The following is a 21,933-nucleotide window of genomic DNA, read 5'->3' on the forward strand; positions in this document are numbered from 1 at the left end:
AGGTTTCTGCAGTATTGGGGGTGTATTTTGGAGCTGGCTGATCGCAGCAATACTCACCCCAGAGAAGGAGATCTATGGCTGCCAGTGCTGGGTGAATCGTCTCCAGTCTTCTCTCCCATTCACAGCAGCCTGGGAACAAGGAAACCCCATCTGATTTGGTTTTTATGAAAACCTTGGGAGAAATGAGGATTGAATTAAGCAGCCAGTAAAGAGGATAAGACATGGAGCTCGCTGAAAGCTGCTTTCTTTGGCTGAGCTCCTGGTCAAGGCTCTGGGACATCCCCATAAATGAAGTGTCAGCTCTTGGGGACATTGGGCTCTGGTCAGCTAATAAAGTAACCAAGTGATTCTTTTGTTTGTTTTTTTTTAATTGACACTTTAATAATTTTATTAGGAAGAATCCATAACTTTTAGGAAATCTCAAATATTTATTACCTTGAATCTAATGCTATAATGAACTGTGGGAGAAAAGGGGTTAATGTGGCTTTTAAGAAGTTCTTCTGATACACTGCGGCTAGAGGGCGCTGGGGTGCTGGAAGAACTACAAGTATCAGCGCTTCTGTTACTTAACAAAACTTTTTAACTTAAAAGTCACAGTTGAAGTTACAAAAGTGAATTATGAGTTACTTAAAGTAAATTAAAAGTCAAAGAAAGTGACTTAACAAACCGTTAAGGTAACAAAACTTTTTGGATGGAGATCGAAGAAGGAGCTGCTTGGAAGTGATCGTGGATGGAGGATCAGTGGCATTTCTGTGCGGTTCTTTTTGGGGTGCATCATTGTGGATCTGACCTAAAATGTGTCTAGGGATGGGGAAAAATGTGCTTTTGGGTTTTGATTGAATAGAGATAATAATAGTAATAATAATATAAAAACAACAGTAATAATAATTATCCTGATATATACAAAAAATACTACAAGGTATAAGACACCATGTCAAATCTATTTCCTATATGTCTTTCCATTCGATGGATGGATACTATAGCTAGAAAGAGAGGTAAATGGACAAATAAATAGATAGGTGGGATAGATGGATACTATAGATAGGAAGAGAGGTAAATGGACAAATAAATAGATAGGTGGGATAGATGGATACTATAGATAGGAAGAGAGGTAAATGGACAAATAAATAGATGGATAGATAGGTGGGAGAGATGGATACTATAGCTAGAAAGAGAGGTAAATGGACAAATAAATACATGGATAGATAGGTGAGATAGATGGATACTATTGCTAGAAAGAGAGGGAAATGGACAAATAAATAGATGGATAGGTGGGATAGATGGATACTATAGATAGGAAGAGAGGTAAATGGACAAATAAATAGATGGATAGATAGGTGGAATAGATGGATACTATAGCTAGAAAGAGAGGTAAATGGACAAATACATGGATAGATAGGTGGGATAGATGGATAATATAGCTAGAAAGAGATGTAAATGGACAAATACATGGATAGATAGGTGGGATAGATGGATAATATAGCTAGAAAGAGAGGTAAATGGACAAATACATGGATAGATGGATGGATATAGAGATAGATAAAGACTGCTGCAGCAGCTGCACCAATTTCTCTGTTTGTTACAATGTATCAATATGAGCCTTCCTTAGATTCTTTGTGGATAAAAATTAGGTAGGACTATGGGTATGAAATTGATTCGATTAATTGTATCCATCGTTACTGGGGGAAGATGTTTATTGTAATCCTACCTGTGTAATGGGCTTTCTATCTAAAACCTTTCTAAAAAAAGATCCTAAAGTCAAGACACTCCAATTGTAGGCAATGCCTGGTAGATAAGGAATACCCCAAAATTGCCAACATGCAAATTCTAGCATGTAATATAGATGCTAAAATATAAAGTGATAGTATAAAATATCTAAAATATGCTCATGGTTCGTAGAATACACAGTATACATGTATATCCAGCCCAGGATTGCAGGGGTCCTGTGCTATATATCTACAGTTAACCAACCCCCTTCCCATAATTAGGTAGTTTAATAACTAAATCTTAGTTTTATTAGTATTGGATTTATACTTTCTTGCTTCGAGGTGATGAAAATTGTGTAAAATATACATGATGGTCATATGTGTGTATGTATATGTTCTATCTTATGGTAACAGGATATGGGAGGAGGATCCTTCATTTAAAGAGACAGTACCATCTCTCTGGGCTCAGATATACACACCTCCTTCTGAACAGAGCGAATCCATGGAAAATGAAGTGTGTCCAGACCCTAAACCCTTGTGCTGCTGGCATATTCCACATTCACCTCCTAATTACATTAATGTCATGTGTCCTTTCCTTTATTTTTATCTAAAAGGCTTTTTTTATGGAGAAAGTTTAATGGTCCATATACCCCCCACCTCCCCCCCTGTGTCACCACCCTCTTATTAACTTGACTGAGGAGGATTGTTGGGTTTGGGGGAGAGACAGTGAGGAGCATCTTGGATCTGGACGAGGAGAAAGGTACCAAGAGCAAATCTCCAGAGAAAGGAGGAGAGAGACCAGGGGAAGAGGAAGAGCAGAGGGAGTGAGGAAGAGGCAGAGGAGAAGAGCGCACAGAGAAGGGGGAAGAGGAAGAGCAGAGGGAGTGAGGAAGAGGCAGAGGAGAAGAGCGCACAGAGAAGGGGGAAGAGGAAGAGCAGAGGGAGTGAGGAAGAGGCAGAGGAGAAGAGCGCACAGAGAAGGGGGAAGAGGAAGAGCAGAGGGAGTGAGGAAGAGGCAGAGGAGAAGAGCGCACAGAGAAGGGGGAAGAGGAAGAGCAGAGGGAGTGAGGAAGAGGAGAAGAGCGCACAGAGAAGGGGGAAGAGGAAGAGCAGAGGGAGTGAGGAAGAGGCAGAGGAGAAGAGCGCACAGAGAAGGGGGAAGAGGAAGAGCAGAGGGAGTGAGGAAGAGGCAGAGGAGAAGGGCGCACAGAGAAGGGGGAAGAGGAAGAGCAGAGGGAGTGAGGAAGAGGCAGAGGAGAAGAGCGCACAGAGAAGGGGGAAGAAAGCCAGAGCCAGGAGAAGAAGAACTGGTGAGAGAGGAAACCAGAGAGCAGAGGAGAGGTAGAGGGGGAGGGAGCTAGAGGAGAAACTCCTAGTGAGCTGGTGCCCCTCCAAAAACCCCGGACACATCGGGCCTTTTATTTTAGGAATGAATGCTGATCCATGTTTGTCTTATTGTGAAGCCACTGCCATGGATTGTTACTACAGCCCGGCCACGCAAGGCAGAGAGCTCCAGAGTTCTCCTTTTAGGGCATTCCAGCCCAGTGATAAGTTTAGTCCTGCTTTCCTGGCCAGCAAAGGACAAGGCTTTGGAGACAAGTCGAGGGGCTCCTTCCAGCAGGAGTGCCAGTCTTTGGATGGCAACACCAGCGAGCAGCAGCAGCAGCAACAGCAGCAGCAACAGCAACAACAACAGCAAGGCTCCTTCACCAAGTACCAGTCTCACCACAGCCAGCCACAACAGCAGCCTCACATCTACATGCAGAACAGCTCCTGCAAGTCTCCTACAGACAGCCTGAAACTGCAAGACAGCCCTGGAGACCCCCTCATTCCTTGCTACGGTAAGAGACCACCATAGCCATGCTCAAGGATTGGAGAAAGGATGATGGATATGAGGGATGGATCAGTATATAGATAATAGATATGGGGGATAGATAATATACAGATAATAGATATGGGGGATAGATAATATATAGAGATTAGATATGGGGGATAGATAATATACAGATAATAGATATGGGGGATAGATAATATATAGAGAATAGATATGGGGGATAGATAATATACAGATAATAGATATGGGGGATAGATAATATACAGATAATAGATATGGGGGATAGATGATATATAGATAATAGATATGGGGGATAGATAATATATAGAGAATAGATATGGGGGATAGATAATATACAGATAATAGATATGGGGGATAGATGATATATAGATAATAGATATGGGGGATAGATGATATATAGATAATAGATATGGGGGATTGATAATATACAGATAATACATATGGGGGATAGATGATATATAGATAATAGATATGGGGGATTGATAATATACAGATAATACATATGGGGGATAGATGATATATAGATAATAGATATGGGGGATAGATGATAGATATGGGGGATTGATGGATAGAGATAGATATGGGGGATAGATGATAGATCGATAGATAATGGATGATAGATAATAGATAGATAGATAATAGATGATAGATAATAGATAAGGGGGGATAGATGATAGATCGATAATAGATAGATAATAAATATGAAGGATAGATGATAGATCGATAGATAATAGATAATGGATAGATATGGGGGATAGAGATGGATAGATAGATAGATAGATAGATATGTGGGATGGATTGGTAGGTAGATAGCTACTGTATACAGAAAAACAACTTGTTAGATATTCTCAAAAAAGAATGACAATAGACAGAATACATAGATATAAGTAGATACATAAAGATATTATATGATAGACAGATGGATAGACCGCATTTTATATAGTGGTGTGAGGCTAGACTGCTGCTTTTGTTAAGGCAGTGAACAGAGTTTTCTGCGTGAGATCTAAATATTCATTCTATATAAATATATATAATGTGTAGAATATATTATAACAATATGTGTGTGTTATGTATGTGTATATATAATATATTTGATCTTTTAGTGACTTTATAATTCACCTTAAATTTAGCTACAAAGCCCCCAAATCCTACAACAGCCACGAGTAATTGACGGATTGTGTGAGATCGCACGACCAGAGTCAGATCGGTGTATTTCGGTTGGGGGAGAGTTATTACATTAATGAAGTTTATTACATCCATCACTGTCCGACTACATGGAGATCTATAGATGCCGCATTATAGTGATGCCCCGATCAGAACACGGTCATAATCCCCGGTGGTGACCATCGCTCTTTATTTTTAGGTATTATTTATTCGGTCTAATAATACAACGACTACTCTTAATCCCCAGTGAACTTTTAATTTGCCCCAGTTACCCCGGGTACTAATTTTACACCAGCTTTCATTTTCCTGCCCCTTTTATCTTGGATTAGACACATTGACAGAGTCCCTTATTGTGTCCTTAACATTAATGAGGATTAAATGTAATTCAAGGAGTAGAGATCCCTGTGGGGTGTGTGGACTGGATGAGGCTTGTGTCTTATTGACAGAGGTCACTGTGCTGCAGAGGGGTCTATGGAAAGCGACTGAGGGGCAGTATGATGAGGTGTGTGTGCATATATATATATATATATATATATATATATATATTATAGATATACATATAGCCTATATATGTATTACATTACTATAATATTACTATAATATAGCATATAATAATAATAATAATTTTTATTTATATAGCGCCAACATATTCCGCAGCGCTTTACAAATTATAGAGGGGACTTGTACAGATAATAGATAGATAGATATATATATATATATATATATTATGTTTCTATAATATATATATATATATATATATATATATATATATATATTGTATCCTACACAATAGATCATCTAAATATCATGGCTTTTCAGGCTGTTAGGAAACTGCAATTTGTCATCTAATCCATCAGTATGATCTATCCACCACTACAAATAATGTGCAATGGATTTTATGGATCAGTCCTCTCCAACCTGTGGCTTTCCAGCTGTTGCACAACTACAACTCTCCAACTCTCAGCATGTACAGGTCAATTGTAATTTCGCAACATCTGGAGAGCCAAAAATTGGAGATGAACAAATATCCACTGCATGTGTAAAAGTTTCTATCTAGATGTTCTTCCATCTCCAGTCCTCTGCTCTTGCACAGCTCTCTGCTCACATAGGGGGGTATATAAACCCATCCACCCCTGCCCTTGGGGTCAGTAACTACTTTAGAAGCCATAAACTTAAAAGCAGCCATCTAATTTATTGAGCAATTGTGGAATTTGTGGACCCTGATCTACTGGTTCATTTTAGCGATCCGTGCTCTGTGCAAACATAGAGCAAGAAATTTATGGCTTTATGCACAAATATCCATGGAAAAAAATATCTTCTTTGCAAATCATATATATATATATATATATATATATATATATATATATATATATATATATATATATATATATATATATGTAAATGTAATATAAGTCAGTGCAGCAACAAATAAGGGCAAGAATTGGATTTTCAATAAATTGCACAGAAAACTAATTTAGATACAATTAATGCACATTCACTTTCCATTAGGAGAGGGGGCAGGAATTTGTGCAATTTTATGGCAAAATTTAGATTTAGTTTTTATATTCAGATCAAGGGGGGGAGGCAAGGAGTGAAATCGATAAAAGACCCTGAGGAAGACACCATAAGTCAAAAATAAGGATTAAAAAAAAAAAAAAAAGTTTCCAGACAGGTGGAAGGTGCAGACAATCTAATTGGAATATCCCAGAATCGTGTTAGTGTCTGGTAGTAAATAAATCACCATGAGATTATTTATTACTGATTCATATGGACACAATTACTTTTATTTTATTCCAGCAATTCTTATCCCTGAAGATACTGCAAACAATTATCTGCTCTCCTATGTGTTTAGTGCCCTCCCAGCCTCCTCTGGGCTCATTAATAGGTCAGCCATAAAATAATCTCACATCATCCAAAAAAAAAAAAGGGATGAAGCTTTAAAGCTGTCCTTCAAACGCTCAGATTATTTATTGGGGCAAGAAAACTGCTTCCGATTTAACAAAGGAAAAAAAATATATATATATATATATATCCCTCTGGATTTGGATCAGACAGTTTTTATATTGCTAAAATGTGCTCCAGTCCATGCAGAAAGCTGACTATAGATTACAAAGGAGTAATAGAAGACATTGACAGGTTCAATGGGAGAAGTCCAGACTCCAAAAGTAACAAGCATCTAGGTTTATTTCTAACTTATTTACTTTTTGTACAAGTGTTTTATTAAAATTGTATTTTTCTGGATAATATTCTGATGGGCAAAATGTCATTGTTGCATAAACTGCTGCAGACAGGCTCAATTTAAATATTTGACCCCTATGCAGTGAATATTGATAAAAATAATAATTAATGTATTTTTTTTAAATTATTTTACACTATATAGAAAGAAATAATAATAATCATAAACAGAAAATATTACTTAATATTTAATGTCCAAAAATAGTTTTTAATGAGAAAAAAAGTTGGTTGCTAATTATGTTTAAATAAACGAAATGGAATTGATAAAAATGTAATTAAGACTTGCATTTTGAACAGATGGTCAATCAAGTGATGCTTTTCACACCTGGTGTTTTTTTTTTTTGTTTTTCAAATGTAACCATTTTATTTGATTTTTTTTTAAATAAAAAATATTTTTATTATTATTATTATTATTATTATTATTATTTATTTTATTATTTTATTTGCCTGATTAGTTAACTGGGGGAAAGATAAATACAAAAAGTTATATATATATATAAAAAAAAAAGTTTCAAGTAATTTTACTTATTTTCAGGTCTCCTTTATACAAGCTATTTTATAAAAGCTTGTAAGTTTGGGTTTCCATTCATCCACACTATGAGGATCCATTTTTCTGTGCCTCAACTGGTGTTAAAACTGCGTCCGTTGACAGCCGGCCAGGTCGAAAATAAAAAAGCAACATGTTGCATTTATTGATCCGGCTCCTTGAAGGGTCTATGGCAACAACAGATGTGTAATAATAATAATAATAATAATATTACAATGTGGGTACTGATCCCATAGTTTCCTATGGATGAATGCATCAGTTTTTATAGCACACTGGAGTGAGAAAAACCCAGTTGAATGGTCAGATAACTGGAAATGAGGCCTAAAAAACTTTTTGAACTTCAAGTGTTAATTCTTGTAATATGTATTTTTTTTTTCTTAAAATCCTCTAGAAAAGCCTTGAGAAGTTAAAAACGCCTTACACCCGCCATGCCTAGAGCAACCTGCGTTGTGAAAAAAAGTCCGCAAACCTCAAAAATGCCACAAAAATGACAAATAAAATAAAACTTAGCATATGCAGGCGATAATTTGCATTGGACTTGGAGTAATTTCTTAGGGCAGTGATTTGTCACTTATTAATTGGATTAAAAAGCTAAAGAAAATGCTGCAAAACACTGTGTGACTCCATCCTGAACATATAAAACATACGCATCAATCTTCTATAAAATCCATCAGCTGTTTACTATCTGGGTGACATCGAATCGTAATCATATACGGTTTTAGAACCGTAACTATGGGATATTCTCACCAAGTCCTCTTTACCAGCATTTTTTCTGGTATTTTCAGGCTTTCCCTCTTGATGTCAGACATTACTAGAATCCTCATGGCTTATTCTAGACTTTAATGACCTTTTACTATCAGCGCTGTCTCTTTAAAAAAAATTTAATTTCCCAAATCGATATGTTAGAGACTTTCTTTCTATTGTATCATTTTTAATATTTCTGACTTCATTATAGAAGAGAGTCTTATTTCTTATCAGATAAACCCTTGATACTGATTGTTCTATAGCCCCCTATAGTGAGGGCAAGAGGGGTCTTTTCTTACTGTTTTTTTGTTTGTTTATTCTTAAAATCCCTTTTTTTTTCTTTAAAAACCAAGGGTTGAAAAACATCAATCAGATGCATGTTTGTTTATCATAGAACTGAATATAATGTTTGTTTGTTTTTTATTTCCCAATTCTTATTTCTTTGTGTAAAATGTTTTTTGGGGTCTTCAACTTATATGGGTTGATTTATCCGAGACATTCCTCATTACATCCCCTTCTTCAGCCTGAGCAGACTTCAAAGAACTGCCAAATTTTGATATTTTTTTTCTTTTACTTTGCTGAATCATTCCATGATTCACTGTACTTTTCATCCTGTAACAAAGTTTTCCTAATCTTATTTTCTAAGAACAGCTACAATTTACCATTTACATAAAACAAAATTAGGTACTAGTCACTTAAATTTCCCCTTTGTCCCCTCCCAAAAAAAGAAAAAAAAAAAAAATTAAAAAAAATCTTCATTAGAGTAACAGTGAATCTAAACAACAGATTTTTGGAAAACGTTTTTTGGCGAAATGCGTTAACCATTTTCATAAAACAAAATTAGGTACTAGTTACTTAAATATCCCCTTTGTCCCCCCCCCCCCCAAAAAAAAAAAAGAAAAAAAAATGTAAAAAAAAATCTTCATTAGAGTAACATTGAATCTAAATAACAGATTTTTGGAAAACGTTTTTTTGGCGAAATGCGTTAGTTGAAGACCGCGTCAATCCTATAGAGCAACAGCTGCCAAAGCGAATCAGTTTGCAGTCATCAAAAGTCATACTGCCAAAAACAACACTGGCGATGTTGTGCCCTAAGAAAACACTTTTTTTTTAATATACAAAAAAAAATGGTTGAAAAATAAAATGTTTTGGAACCCCATAAAAGTTTAAAAAATCAATCAAAATGTTAAAAAAAGAAATATTACAGGATGAAAGAATCAACATACTTTAGTTGTCCGAAACGTAAAATTTATAGACCCATATTTGTGTCAATTATCATAAATTATTTTTACGATCTGCCACATTACATGAAATATTGTGACATCTTTGACTTGTAACTTGACAGAAGAAAGTGTGATGTACTAGGCTGGGTTTTCTTTAATGTCTATCTGTAGCTGTTTTTCTTTGTTTGTTTTTTTCAATCGAAGCTTTATATAATTTTTAATTATTTAAACATTAACACATTCAAGTCAAATCTATTTAATGTAAATAAATATTAGGAATTATGAGGAAATTGAAATAAAACATAAAAATGGACTGAGACCTGCTACTTAATTGAGTCTTGTCAAAGCCACAATGACACGAGTGACCAAAACTTTAGCAATTTTAAAATTTTCTTTAATTTTTTTTTTTCTTATGTGGACCAGATTACAGGACAGAAAATCGCAGCATAACCCATATAAATACTGCTGTTTTTGATCAAAGATGTTGGACAGTAGATCTAGTCCTATAGATGTAGTATACCTGGTCAGAGATCTTTATTAATTTTTTTTACCGAAAATAAATATTGCTATAAAAATCTCCAATATTAACGTCGACATGTTGTTTGATTTTACAGGATCTAATTAAATAAAGTGAATTATTATGTACATGAAAACATAACTTTTAAACTACTAATTTAGTGTTTTATAACTTATTTTAGTTTAAATATATTAATTTTTTAAAAACTTTTTTCTGTTTTAAAGCTATGATTAAACTAATGAAAAAAAGAGAAATTCTGAAAGTAAAAAAAATCAAACTTTTGTTAATAGTTTGTGCATAATAAAATTAAGACCCGCGACTTTCTTTCTTGAATTAGTCTTGTTGTAGTGACATTAAAATGTAGACTAGTGGCCTCCGACTTGTGGGAAACTATAAGCGCCTGCGGCAGTCAGGTCATGCTGAGAGTTGTAGTTCTGCAACATATCTGGAGAGCCACAGGTTGGAGGCCACTATTTTTAGTAATCTATTACAATTTTTTTCTTCTCATTCATTCTGGTGACTGATATTATCCCGTATTATTATTATTATTACATATCAATTAATGTCACTATGTATCATATTGATAGTGTCATAATTAGAAATGTCACAGGAATCAAATGAGTTATTATTAAACTGATGACATTTCTTTAATTCAGTCATGTCTCAGAACAAGTTCATTTTCTATATTATATATTATTTATTATTTACGTCTATATAAATTTTGGGTTCAATTTTTTTTTTTTAAATAATCATTATCTCATACAAGTGTATCAGGATTTAAAGATTCATGAAAATCTTTCTAAGGCTTTATTCACACAGCAGTATATTTTATCAGTATTTGTAAGCCAAAACCAGGAGTGTCCCCACAACACAGATCAGTTGTTTTACTCTAAGTTCCACTCCTGGTTTTGGTATACAAACACTGATGCAAAATATTGATGTGTGAATAAGCCCTAAATGTGCGTAATCTTATAAGGCATCATTATCATGGAAGGCATCTACTTGTCAGAAAGAGAAACATTATTTGTGCTTACAAAGATATGCAAGCAAAGAAAAAGTCCATACTACTATCCATCCAATATATATCCACAAAGAATCTAGGAAAAGCTCACACTGATACATTGTAGCAAACTAACAGAGATTGGTACAGCTGCTGCTGTTGCATCAGTATCTATCTATCTATCTATCCATTTGTCTATCATCTATCTATTATCTATTATCTATCTATTATCTATCATGTATCTATTATCTATCTATCTATTATCTATTTATCATGTATCTATTATCTATCTATTATCTATCATGTATCTATTATCTATTTATCATGTATCTATTATCTATCTATTATCTATCATCTATCTATTTATCTATTATCTATCATGTATCTATTATCTATCTTATCTATTTATCATGTACCTATTATCTATCTATTATCTATCATCTATCTATTATCTATCTATTATCTGTCATCTATCTATTATCTGTCATCTATCTATTATCTATCAATCTATTATCAATTTATCATGTATCTATTATCTATCTATCTAGCTATCTATTATCTGTTATCTATCTGTTATCTATTATCTATCGATCTATTATCTATTGATCTATTATCTATTTATCATGTATCTATTATTTATCTATAATCTATCTGTTATCTGTTATCTATTATCTATCTATTATCGATCTATTATCTATTTATCATGTATCTATTATCAATCTATTATCTATCTATAATCTATCTGTTATCTATTATCTATCTATTATCTATCGATCTATTATCTCATTTATCATGTATCTATTATCTATCTATTATCTATCGATCTATTATCTATCGATCTATTATCTATTTATCATGTATCTATTATCTATCTATCACAATACATAAATGGATACATTCCTTGCAGAAGAGATTTCACTTATTTTTTTCAGACTTGCAGGTTCTTTATTATTTTGCTGTCTCTTTCTCAGCCCGGCTATAGTTCCTGCATATTATCAATGAGCAGTAACTGTTGTAATAAATAAGTGCACCTTTCCAGTGCGGATCATTGGCGTCTTTACTGCATCACCGTAATTGTAATTGTTTGCATCAAACAGAAGGATTTGAAGATCATAAACATTAATCTTGCAACTTTTTTGCATTACAAACCACCTGCGCTCATTCACTAGCCAGGAAACCTGCGTACATATATGTATTCCATATGCGCTCACACAAGGTATACATAAAGATGACGTTAGGACTAAATCGCACCCAACCATACTGTGTGAGCCATAATTACATTTTTGCGTCAGACCATTTTTCGCACCCCCTGAGGTCTTGGAGCAGATTGAACTCAGCAGGGTAAACAATTATCATATCAGAAAGAATCAAGTCAACAGAAAAAAGCAAAAGAGAATACAGAACCTAGAACATAAGAACTACCAAAATACCAGGGGGGTGGGGGAACTAAAATATAAAAAATGTGAATTTTAGAAAAATGATTTCTACATTTTTGGGGATGAACCTTTCTTTAGTCAGAGGGCGTGGGTTTGGCAAGTTTTATATATTTGGGTTACCTGCATTATTTAAAATTTAGGATTAAAATTTAAAAAAAAATAAAATACATTGAAAAATGAAAAAGAAGGCATTGACGGGCTGGAAAAAGAGATTAGAGAAAGCTGATAGTTTTCTTGCTCATTTCCTCTAGAAATTGAAAAAATGACTAAAAATAAATTAAGAAAAAGTTTTCCTAAATATGTTGTCCAGTTTTCAAAGGTAAATAAATTGGGGAATATTTTTATTATATTTTTTATGCCAAAAAAAAACTGGTGTAAAAAAAAAAGTTTCAAATTATTGTGCAAGCCATAATTTGCAACTTTTTACCCTTCTGCATAATTTTTCTTAAAAGTGGGAGGAGCATGGAGGAAGGGGCGGGGTCAAACAAGGCCTGTCAAAATTTACTATAATATGTGGCTGAATTTATAGTGTAAATTTACACCAGCTCATGGCTGCCATAGCTTTTTATTTCTGGCGCACGTCATTCAATGCGGCTGATTTATTGAGAAGTGTGCGCCAATCAGGTGTATCTTATGCAGTAAGACTGTGAACATTAACCACTTCATGACCGGAGGTATTTTCGTTTTTGCGTTTCCATTATTCGCTCCCCTTCTGCCCAGAAGCGATAACTTTTTTTATTTTTCCGTCAATATGGTCATGTAAGGGCCTGTTTGTTTTTTTTTGTGGGAGTTGTACTTTTGAATGACATCATTGGTTTTAAAATATCATGACCTGGAAAACTGGAAAAAATTCCACGTGCAGTGAAATTGCAAAAAAAAAAGTGCACTCCCACACTTGTTTTTTTTGTTTGGCTTTTTTACTATGTTCACTAAATGCTAAAACTGACCTGCCATTGTGATTCTCCAGGTCATTACGAGTTCATAGACACCAAACATGTCTAGGTTCTTTTTTTATCAAAGTGATGATGAAAAAATTCCAAACTTTGCTAAAAAAAAAATTTAAATTGCGCCATTTTCTGATACCCGTAGCGTCTCCGGTACCCACATCAAAGGGAGGGAGTGCGACGTGGGCGTCATTAAGGGGCTAAGTGGGTCTTAATATTACATCGTGTTTGTAATACATCCCGTTACATTGTATCCTATGTACATTCTATAACAAACGAGGTCTCTGTAGAAATGTAAATATGATGATACATTGTAGCGCGCACATGTTTTTTTTTTTTTACAGAAATATTTAGCTACATCGTAAATTATACATTAAATATATAGTAGAAACATGACAGCAGGAATTTTCCATTGACAGTTCTGCAAATAATATTTGTATAAACTTCACATTCCGATGTCAGAACCTGAAGACTATGTGGAAATGAGTGGCAGAATATAGGCGCTGCCCAGCTCTTCTCCCCTGCCGGGCTCTGATTATTATTTCATTGTGTTTATTATGCAGATCTGACCCAGCTGCTGCAGAACACTATCATATATTCCTCATCTGCTGCAGAACATCTTTAAATGCACCACAGCTGCTGCAAAACATCATAATATACAACTCAGTAGATGTATACCATGAGAATAAGCCTCTAATGTGATATAAAACCTTATAATACACATCTCAGCTGCTGCAGAACCTCATTATGCACACCTCAGCTGCTGTAGAACCTCATCATGCACACCTCAGCTGCTGCAGAACCTCATCATGCACACTTCAGCTGCTGCAAAACCTCATCATGCACACCTCAGCTGCTGCAGAACCTCATCATGCACACTTCAGCTGCTGCAGAACCTCATCATGCACACCTCAGCTGCTGCAGAACCTCATCATGCACAATTCAGCTGTTGCAGAACCTCATCATGCACACCTCAGCTGCTGCAGAACCTCGTCATGCACACCTCAGCTGCTGCAGAACCTCATCATACACACCTCAGCTGCTGCAGAACCTCATCATGCACACCTCAGCTGCTGCAGAACCTCATCAAGCACACCTCAGCTGCTGCAGAACCTCATCATGCACACCTCAGCTGCTGCAGAACCTCATCACGCACACCTCAGCTGCTGCAGAACCTCATCATGCACACCTCAGCTGCTGCAGAACCTCATCACGCACACCTCAGCTGCTGCAGAACCTCATCATGCACACTTCAACTGCTGCAGAACCTCATCACGCACACTTCAGCTTCTGCAGAACCTCATCATGCACACCTCAGCTGCTGCAGAACCTCATCACGCACACTTCAGCTGCTGCAGAACCTCATCATGCACACCTCAGCTGCTGCAAAACCTCATCATGCACACTTCAGCTGCTGCAGAACCTCATCATGCCCACCTCAGCTGCTGCAGAACCTCATCATGCACACCTCAGCTGCTGCAGAACCTCATCATGCACACTTCAGCTGCTGCAGAACCTCATCATGCACACTTCACCTGCTGCAGAACCTCATCATGCACACTTCAGCTGCTGTAGATCATTTTGCACACTCAGCTGCTGCAGAACAGAATACATTGTTGTTGCAGAATGTCATCTGCTGTGATTCTTGAAACATTGCAACTACACACCTCAGCTTTTATAGAGCATCATTAATGCACACCTTAGCTGCTATATAAAATTATTATAAACCACTCAGCTGCTGCAGAACCTCATAATACACAGCTCAGCGCTGCAGAGCCTCATCATACACACCTCAGCTGCTGCAGAACATAATAAACAACTCAGCTGCTGCAGAACTTCATAACACTCAACATATTGTACACATCAGCTGTTGCAGAGCATCATTAATAATCACATTAGTGGTGCAGAAAGGTACACCTCAGCTGTTGAAAAACCTCATAATACACCTCAGCTGCTGCAGAACACCATAGTACAGACCTCAACTGCTGCAAATTATAACACACACACACCTCAGCTGCTACAGAACATCATAAAACACACCATGGATGCTGAAAACATCATAATACACAGCTCACCTGCTGAAAAACATCATAATACACACCTCAGCTGCTGCAGAACATCATAATACACACCTCAGCTGCTGCAGAACATCATAGTACACACCTCAGCTGCTGAAAAACATCATAATACACACCTCAGCTGCTGAAAAACATCATAATACACACCTCAGCTGCTGAAAAACATCATAATATACACCTCAGCTGCTGCAGAACATCATAGTACACACCTCAGCTGCTGAAAAACATCATAATACACACCTCAGCTGCTGAAAAACATCATAATACACACCTCAGCTGCTGCAGAACATCATAGTACACACCTCAGCTGCTGAAAAACATCATAATACACACCTCAGCTGCTGAAAAACATCATAGTACACACCTCAGCTGCTGCAGAACATCATAGTACACACCTCAGCTGCTGAAAAACATCATAATACACACCTCAGCTGCTGAAAAACATCATAATACACACCTCAGCTGCTGCAGAACATCATAATACACACCTCAGCTGCTGCAGAACATCATAATACACACCTCAGCTGCTGCAGAACATTATAAAACGCATAGTGGCTGCAGAAAAACATCATAACACACACCTCAGCTGCTGTAGAACATCATAAAATGCATTGTGGTCTCTAGAAAATATCATATTTTTCTACAGCAGCTGACGTGTGTACTATCATACACAACTCAGCTGCTGCAGAACATCATCATGTCCCTCAGCTTCTTTTCCAATTTTTATGTTTTTGTTTTCTTAATCTCCTGAATCTATTGCTCTTCTGCCGACTGGATACTTTCTGATATAATAATTGTTCACCCTTCTGACTACAATAACCACACCTCAGCTGCTGCAGAACCTCAGAACACAACCCATAGCTACGGCAGAACCTCCTAACACACCTCATGTAGCCGCTACTGTAAAATAAGGTAAGAATATGGTCATTCCGCCCTGCTTTTTCTTATGGGCATAAAACTTTACATTGAATTGACAAAGCTCAGCTGAGTTTCTCAGTTTGTTACATAGGACTGCAGCTTTCATTGCTCCAAATATACTATAAGGGTTCATTCAATTGTCATTGATTTTTTCATGCAAAAATACAGAAAAATGTCTTGTTCCATCAGTGTTTTCCATTCTGGTTTAATCAGTTTTAGGTCAGTGTCCTCCAAAAATAAATTAAAAATGGCAGCAATATAATGGCAAGCATTAATTTATTAACCCCTTTCTGACGTTGGGCGTAATCATATGCCGATGTCGGACTCCCTCCCTTTGATGCGGGCTTCGGCGCTGAGCCCACATCTTTCCCGGCACATGTTAGCTGTTTGGAACAGCTGACATGTGCCTCTAACAGCCGCTGGTGGAATCGCAATCCACCCGCGGCTGTTAACTAGTTAAATGCCGCTGTCAAATGCTGACATTTAACACGCGCTTCCGGCAAGCGCGCTGGAAATCCTGTCCATCGACGCTCATGTCACATGACCGTGGGTCGCCGATGGGTTGGCATGACAACCAGAGGTCTCCTGCAGACCTCTATGGTTGTCACTGCCGGATTGCTATGAGCGCCACCCAGTGGTCGGCGCTCATAGCAAGTGAGTCATTCTGCTACATACAGGCGATCTGAACATTGCCTGTATGTAGCAGAGCCGATCGGGTTATGGCATCCCATGAATGCTATTGAAGCATGCCAAAAGTAAATGTTTTTAAAAATATTTTAAAAATATAAAAGTTCAAATCACCCCACTTTCCCCCCATTCAAAATAAAACAGTAAAAAAAAAAAAATCAAACCTACACATATTTGGTATCGCCATATTCAGAATCGCCCGATCTATCAATACAAAAAAGGAATTAACCCGATTGTTAAACGGCGCAGCGAGAAAAAAGTCAAAACACCAGACTTACGTTTTTTTGGTCGCCGCGACACTGCATTAAAATGCAATAACGGGCGATCAAAAGAACGTATCTGCACTAAAATGGTATGATTAAAAACGTCAGCTCGGCACGCAAAAAATAAGCCTTCACCCGACCCCAGATCGCGAAGAATGGAGACGCTACGGGTATCGGAAAATGGCGCAATTTATTTTTTAACAAAGTTTAGAATTTGTTTTCACCACTTAGATAATAGAGAACCTACACATGTTTGGTGTCTATGAACTCGTAATGACCTGGAGAATCATAACGGCAGCTCAGTTTTAGCATTCAGTGAATATAGTAGAAAAGAAAAACAAAAAACAACTATGTGATTGCACTTTTTGTTTCCAATTTCACCGCACTTTTATTTTTTTTTCCCCCATTTTCCCCTACAAGATATGTTTAAAACCAATGGTGTTGTTCAAAAGTACAACTCGTCCCGCAAACAAAAAACAAGAAAAAAAACAAGACCCAAAAGTAAAAAAGTTATGGCTCTGGGAAGATGGGGAGCAAAAAAAAAAACGAAAAACGCAAAAACGAAAATACCTGCCGGGGGTTAAGGGGTTAACAATCTAAAAAGTGCTCGGCATTACTTCTCTAGACACACAGCGGTAATGACAGATAAGCCGCGCTGTGTAAATGTGCAAATATTGGAGTCAAAATGATATTTTTGGACAGACCGTGTATACATTGACGCGCCACAAATTTTTTTGGCCACCGGCACCACTGAAAAAAAGTGAATATGTAAAGCTATTGCTTTTTCGTGCACAATATATACGCGGTGGAAAGAAAGCACCAAATCTTCATTCCTGGGATCTTTGTCGTCAAAATTCAAAGGAAGCAGATACTTTCTTCTAGATCCTCGAATACGAGGTGCATGTGTCGCCTACGTGAAGAACCTTGACGTAATGCTGCACTATGGTGACCATGGGTGACGTATATACCGCACGCTACATGTATCATCTCGTCATCTGGAGCATCAACCTTCTTGATATTTAAGAAGGTTTATTATATTTAACATGGGGGCGCATGGACATGCGTTTGCATGCGTTTTGCGATGCATGAGTCTTTTTGCCACAAGTGTTAGGGCGCAGAGGACGCTGCAAGATGCATTTTTTTGCGTCCAAAATCCGGCAAAAAAAGGACACATGCGTTGCAAAACTATGCGTTTTGCATGCGTTCTTGTTTGCATTGTGCGTTGCGTCGCCGACGCAGCACCGCACAACGCAAATGTGAACGTAGCCTTAAAGGTGTTATCTGATTTAGACAACCCCTTTCGTATTTTCTTTTCGAGCATATGGATCTAATATAGAGGGGGGAAGCAATGGAGACCCCTCTGTAGATGTCCTGCTGCAAGGACACGGTTCCATCTGAAGGACCTGGCGCCTTTGTGCTTGATACATTGAGAGATGGATCCAGTCCTTAACTGTGCCATACGGTGACATCTCCGCGAAGGCTCTAGGACCTTTTTTCAGGCTACAATATTCTTATTGTTGCAATTGTATCACTTGAAAAAGGCTCCATCAATCCGAGCTGAAATGTTATTACTTGGGATAGTTAGGCTCTGTTCACACGTTGCGTTTTTGCAGTTTTTTAATGCAAATTTAAGCTGCGCTTTACAGTACCAGCAAAGTCTGTAAGATTTCAGAAGTCTCATGCACACACATTGGTTTTCTTTTTCCTGACTGATTTGGAAAACTGCTGCGTTTTTGCAAACTGCATCATGTTCATGTCACTTCTTTCAGCATTTTTCTGTCTATTTACAGAGTTTATTTTCACCCATAGGAAACAATGGGTAAGTGCAAAAAATGCAGGTATCCGCTTTTGCTGCATTTGTGATGCAAGAACCTTTAAGGAAGTTGGATCATGATTTTTTGGGGGGCACTAAACTTTAACAACATGCACAAGAGACAACAAAAATGATGCAACAAAACCTGCTTTTTTGCAGCAGCTATGAGCAGGTTTTGCCTGCAGAAAAAAAAAAAACGCTGCAAAAATGTGTGCGAACAAAGCCTTAAAGTCTGTACCTTTTTAATTTGATCCTGGATGCTATCATTTTTTAGGAGTGCTTTATATATACAATTATTTAGAATAGCGTGGCTTCATTTCTTTAAGATACATAGATAGATAGATAATAGATGATAAATAGATAGATAGATAGATAGATAATAGATAGATGATAGATGATAGATAATAGATAGATGATAGATGATAGATGATAGATAATAGATGATAGATAGATAATAGATAGATGATGATAGATAATAGATAGATGATAGATGATAGATAATAGATGATTGATAGATGATAGATAATAGATAGATAGATAATAGATGATAGATAGATAGATGATAGATAATAGATAGATAATAGATGATAGATAATAGATGATAGATAGATAGATGATAGATAATAGATGATAGATAATAGATGATAGATAATAGATAGATAATAGATGATAGATAATAGATGATAGATGATAGATAATAGATAGATAGATAATAGATGATAGATAGATAATAGATAGATGATAGATAGATAATAGATAGATGATAGATAATAGATAATAGATAGATGATAGATGATAGATAATAGATAGATACATAATAGATAATTGATGATAGATAATAGATACATAGATGATGGATAATAGATGATAAATATATAATACATAATATATAGATAGATAATAGATGATAGATGATAAATAATAGATAGATGATAGATAGATAATTTATGATAGATAGTATCTTCAATGCCTGCCAAAGTTAACTGATACTTTGTATTATATGACATCATGGTATCTGACATTATATTATGCCTCTTTTTTACTTTTTTTTGTGTCTTGCACTTTAAATAGTAACCGTTGTTTTAAATTGTATTTCATAAAACAATAATACACCTGGAAATAAGTGACGTCATAATGTATTTTATCAGATAAATGCGCTTCTTTCTCCTCCAGGACTGATCTTTTATTTTCAAAATTCCCAATTCATGGGTAAAATCTGTCCTCAGTGGAGACTTTCCCATTTCTGAGATAGGAGGTTCTATGAGCTAGAGTCGGACATTCTGCTGCAAGTTCTCCTGAAATGACAGGTTCTCCATAGAACGTTATAAGCACCAACTGTCATCTCCTCTCTCAGAAATGGTAGGAGATGGATCAGTCCAGGAGGAGAAAGAAGCAGATTTCTCTGATAAGATACATTACAAAGTTTCTTATTTTCATGTGTACTATTGGTTTATGGGAAAAAATAAGAATAAATAAAACGATGAGAACTCTTTAACCCCTTCACGACATCCACAGTACAAGTACGGTGCAAGTTGGAAGCAAATGTATGGAGCGCAGTCCCGCCCCATACCCAGCAGGTGATGGCTGTGTATCACAGCCAGGACCTGCCACTAACGATTGCGGGTGGAGTGGAGCTTCGCCTGGGATTGTTAACTTGTGAAATGCCGGTGTCAATGTGCGCACGTCATTATCTCCGACAATCGGAGCGCCCGTGACGTGATCATGGGTCGCTGATGAGTTGTCATGACAGCCGGTAGTCTGCTAGAGACCCCTATGCTGTCATCACAGAGGTCCTTTGAAACCTTATCTGTGGCAAGGCTTCAAAAGAGCTGCTGAAGACCCCCATGCTTTCATAACGGAGGTCCTTTGAAACGTTGTCTGTGGCTGAGCTTCAAAAGAGATGGCAATTTTTACTATACGCAGTGACGCTGTGGCATCGCTGTATATAGAACAAGAGATCAGACGGTTGCAGCTTCAAGTCCCCTAAGGGGACTGACAAGAACAATGAAAAGTTAAAAAAAAAGAAAAAGTTTAAAAAATATGAAAAAAAAATAAAAGTTCAAATCACTCCCTTTTTCCCCATTGAAAATAGATATTAAAAAATACATATACTTTGTATCGCCGCTTTCAGAAAAGTTCAATCTATCAAAATATAAAGAGAATTAACCCGATCGGTAAACACTGTAAATGGAAAAAAATGCAACAATGTCAAAATTACATTTTTTTGGTCACCTTAATTTCACAAAAAAGGCTGTAACAAGCGATCAAAAACTCACCTCTATCCCAAAACGGCCCTAAAAAAAACAACTTCTCGCCCCGCAAAAAATAAGCTCTCACACAGCTCCATTGACCAACAAATAAAAGTTATTACGGGGCTCGCAAAATGGCTACACAAACCAAATTTATTTCTTTTTTTGCATATTTGTGATTTATTTTTCATAAATAAAATATTTTAAAATAACCCGGACATGTTTGGTATCGCCGTAATAGTATTGATGAGGAGAATCATACTGAATGGTCATTTGTAGCACAAAATGTACACTGTAAAAACAATTCCCAAAAAACCATGTCAGAATTTATTTTTTTCACAATTTCACCGCGCTTTGAATTTTTTTTTTGCGTTTTCCAGTACGCAATGTGGTAGGATGAATGGTGTCATTCAAAAGTACAACTCGTCCCGCGAAAAAAAAAACAAGTCATCGTACAGCTAATGTGGACCGAAAAATGAAAAAGTTATGGCTCTGGGAAGAAGAAGGGGAGGGAAAAAAAAGGAAACGCAGAAATGGAAATTGTCTGCGGCATG

At 36.6% G+C, this 21,933-nt stretch overlaps 1 protein-coding gene and 1 long non-coding RNA gene across 2 annotated transcripts in view; one reads left to right on the forward strand and one right to left on the reverse strand.

The window, feature by feature from the left end:
• The window catches only part of LOC138649681 (uncharacterized), a 36,186-nt gene extending 35,991 nt beyond the window's left edge, over positions 1–195 (reverse strand). The window contains exon 1 of the long non-coding RNA XR_011315342.1: positions 58–195. This is a non-coding gene — a long non-coding RNA (uncharacterized lncRNA). The remainder of the gene's footprint in view (positions 1–57) is intronic.
• Positions 196–2,994: 2,799 nt separating this feature from the next.
• ALX4 (ALX homeobox 4) overlaps positions 2,995–21,933 on the forward strand; it is a 111,802-nt gene continuing 92,863 nt past the window's right edge. The window contains exon 1 of the mRNA XM_069739254.1: positions 2,995–3,547. Coding sequence (XP_069595355.1) covers positions 3,136–3,547 — 412 coding nt within the window. The 5' untranslated portion in view covers positions 2,995–3,135. The remainder of the gene's footprint in view (positions 3,548–21,933) is intronic.

The sequence above is a fragment of the Ranitomeya imitator genome, chromosome 9 (genome assembly GCF_032444005.1).
Source record: "Ranitomeya imitator isolate aRanImi1 chromosome 9, aRanImi1.pri, whole genome shotgun sequence".
In the NCBI taxonomy this organism is placed as follows: Eukaryota; Metazoa; Chordata; class Amphibia; order Anura; family Dendrobatidae; genus Ranitomeya; species Ranitomeya imitator.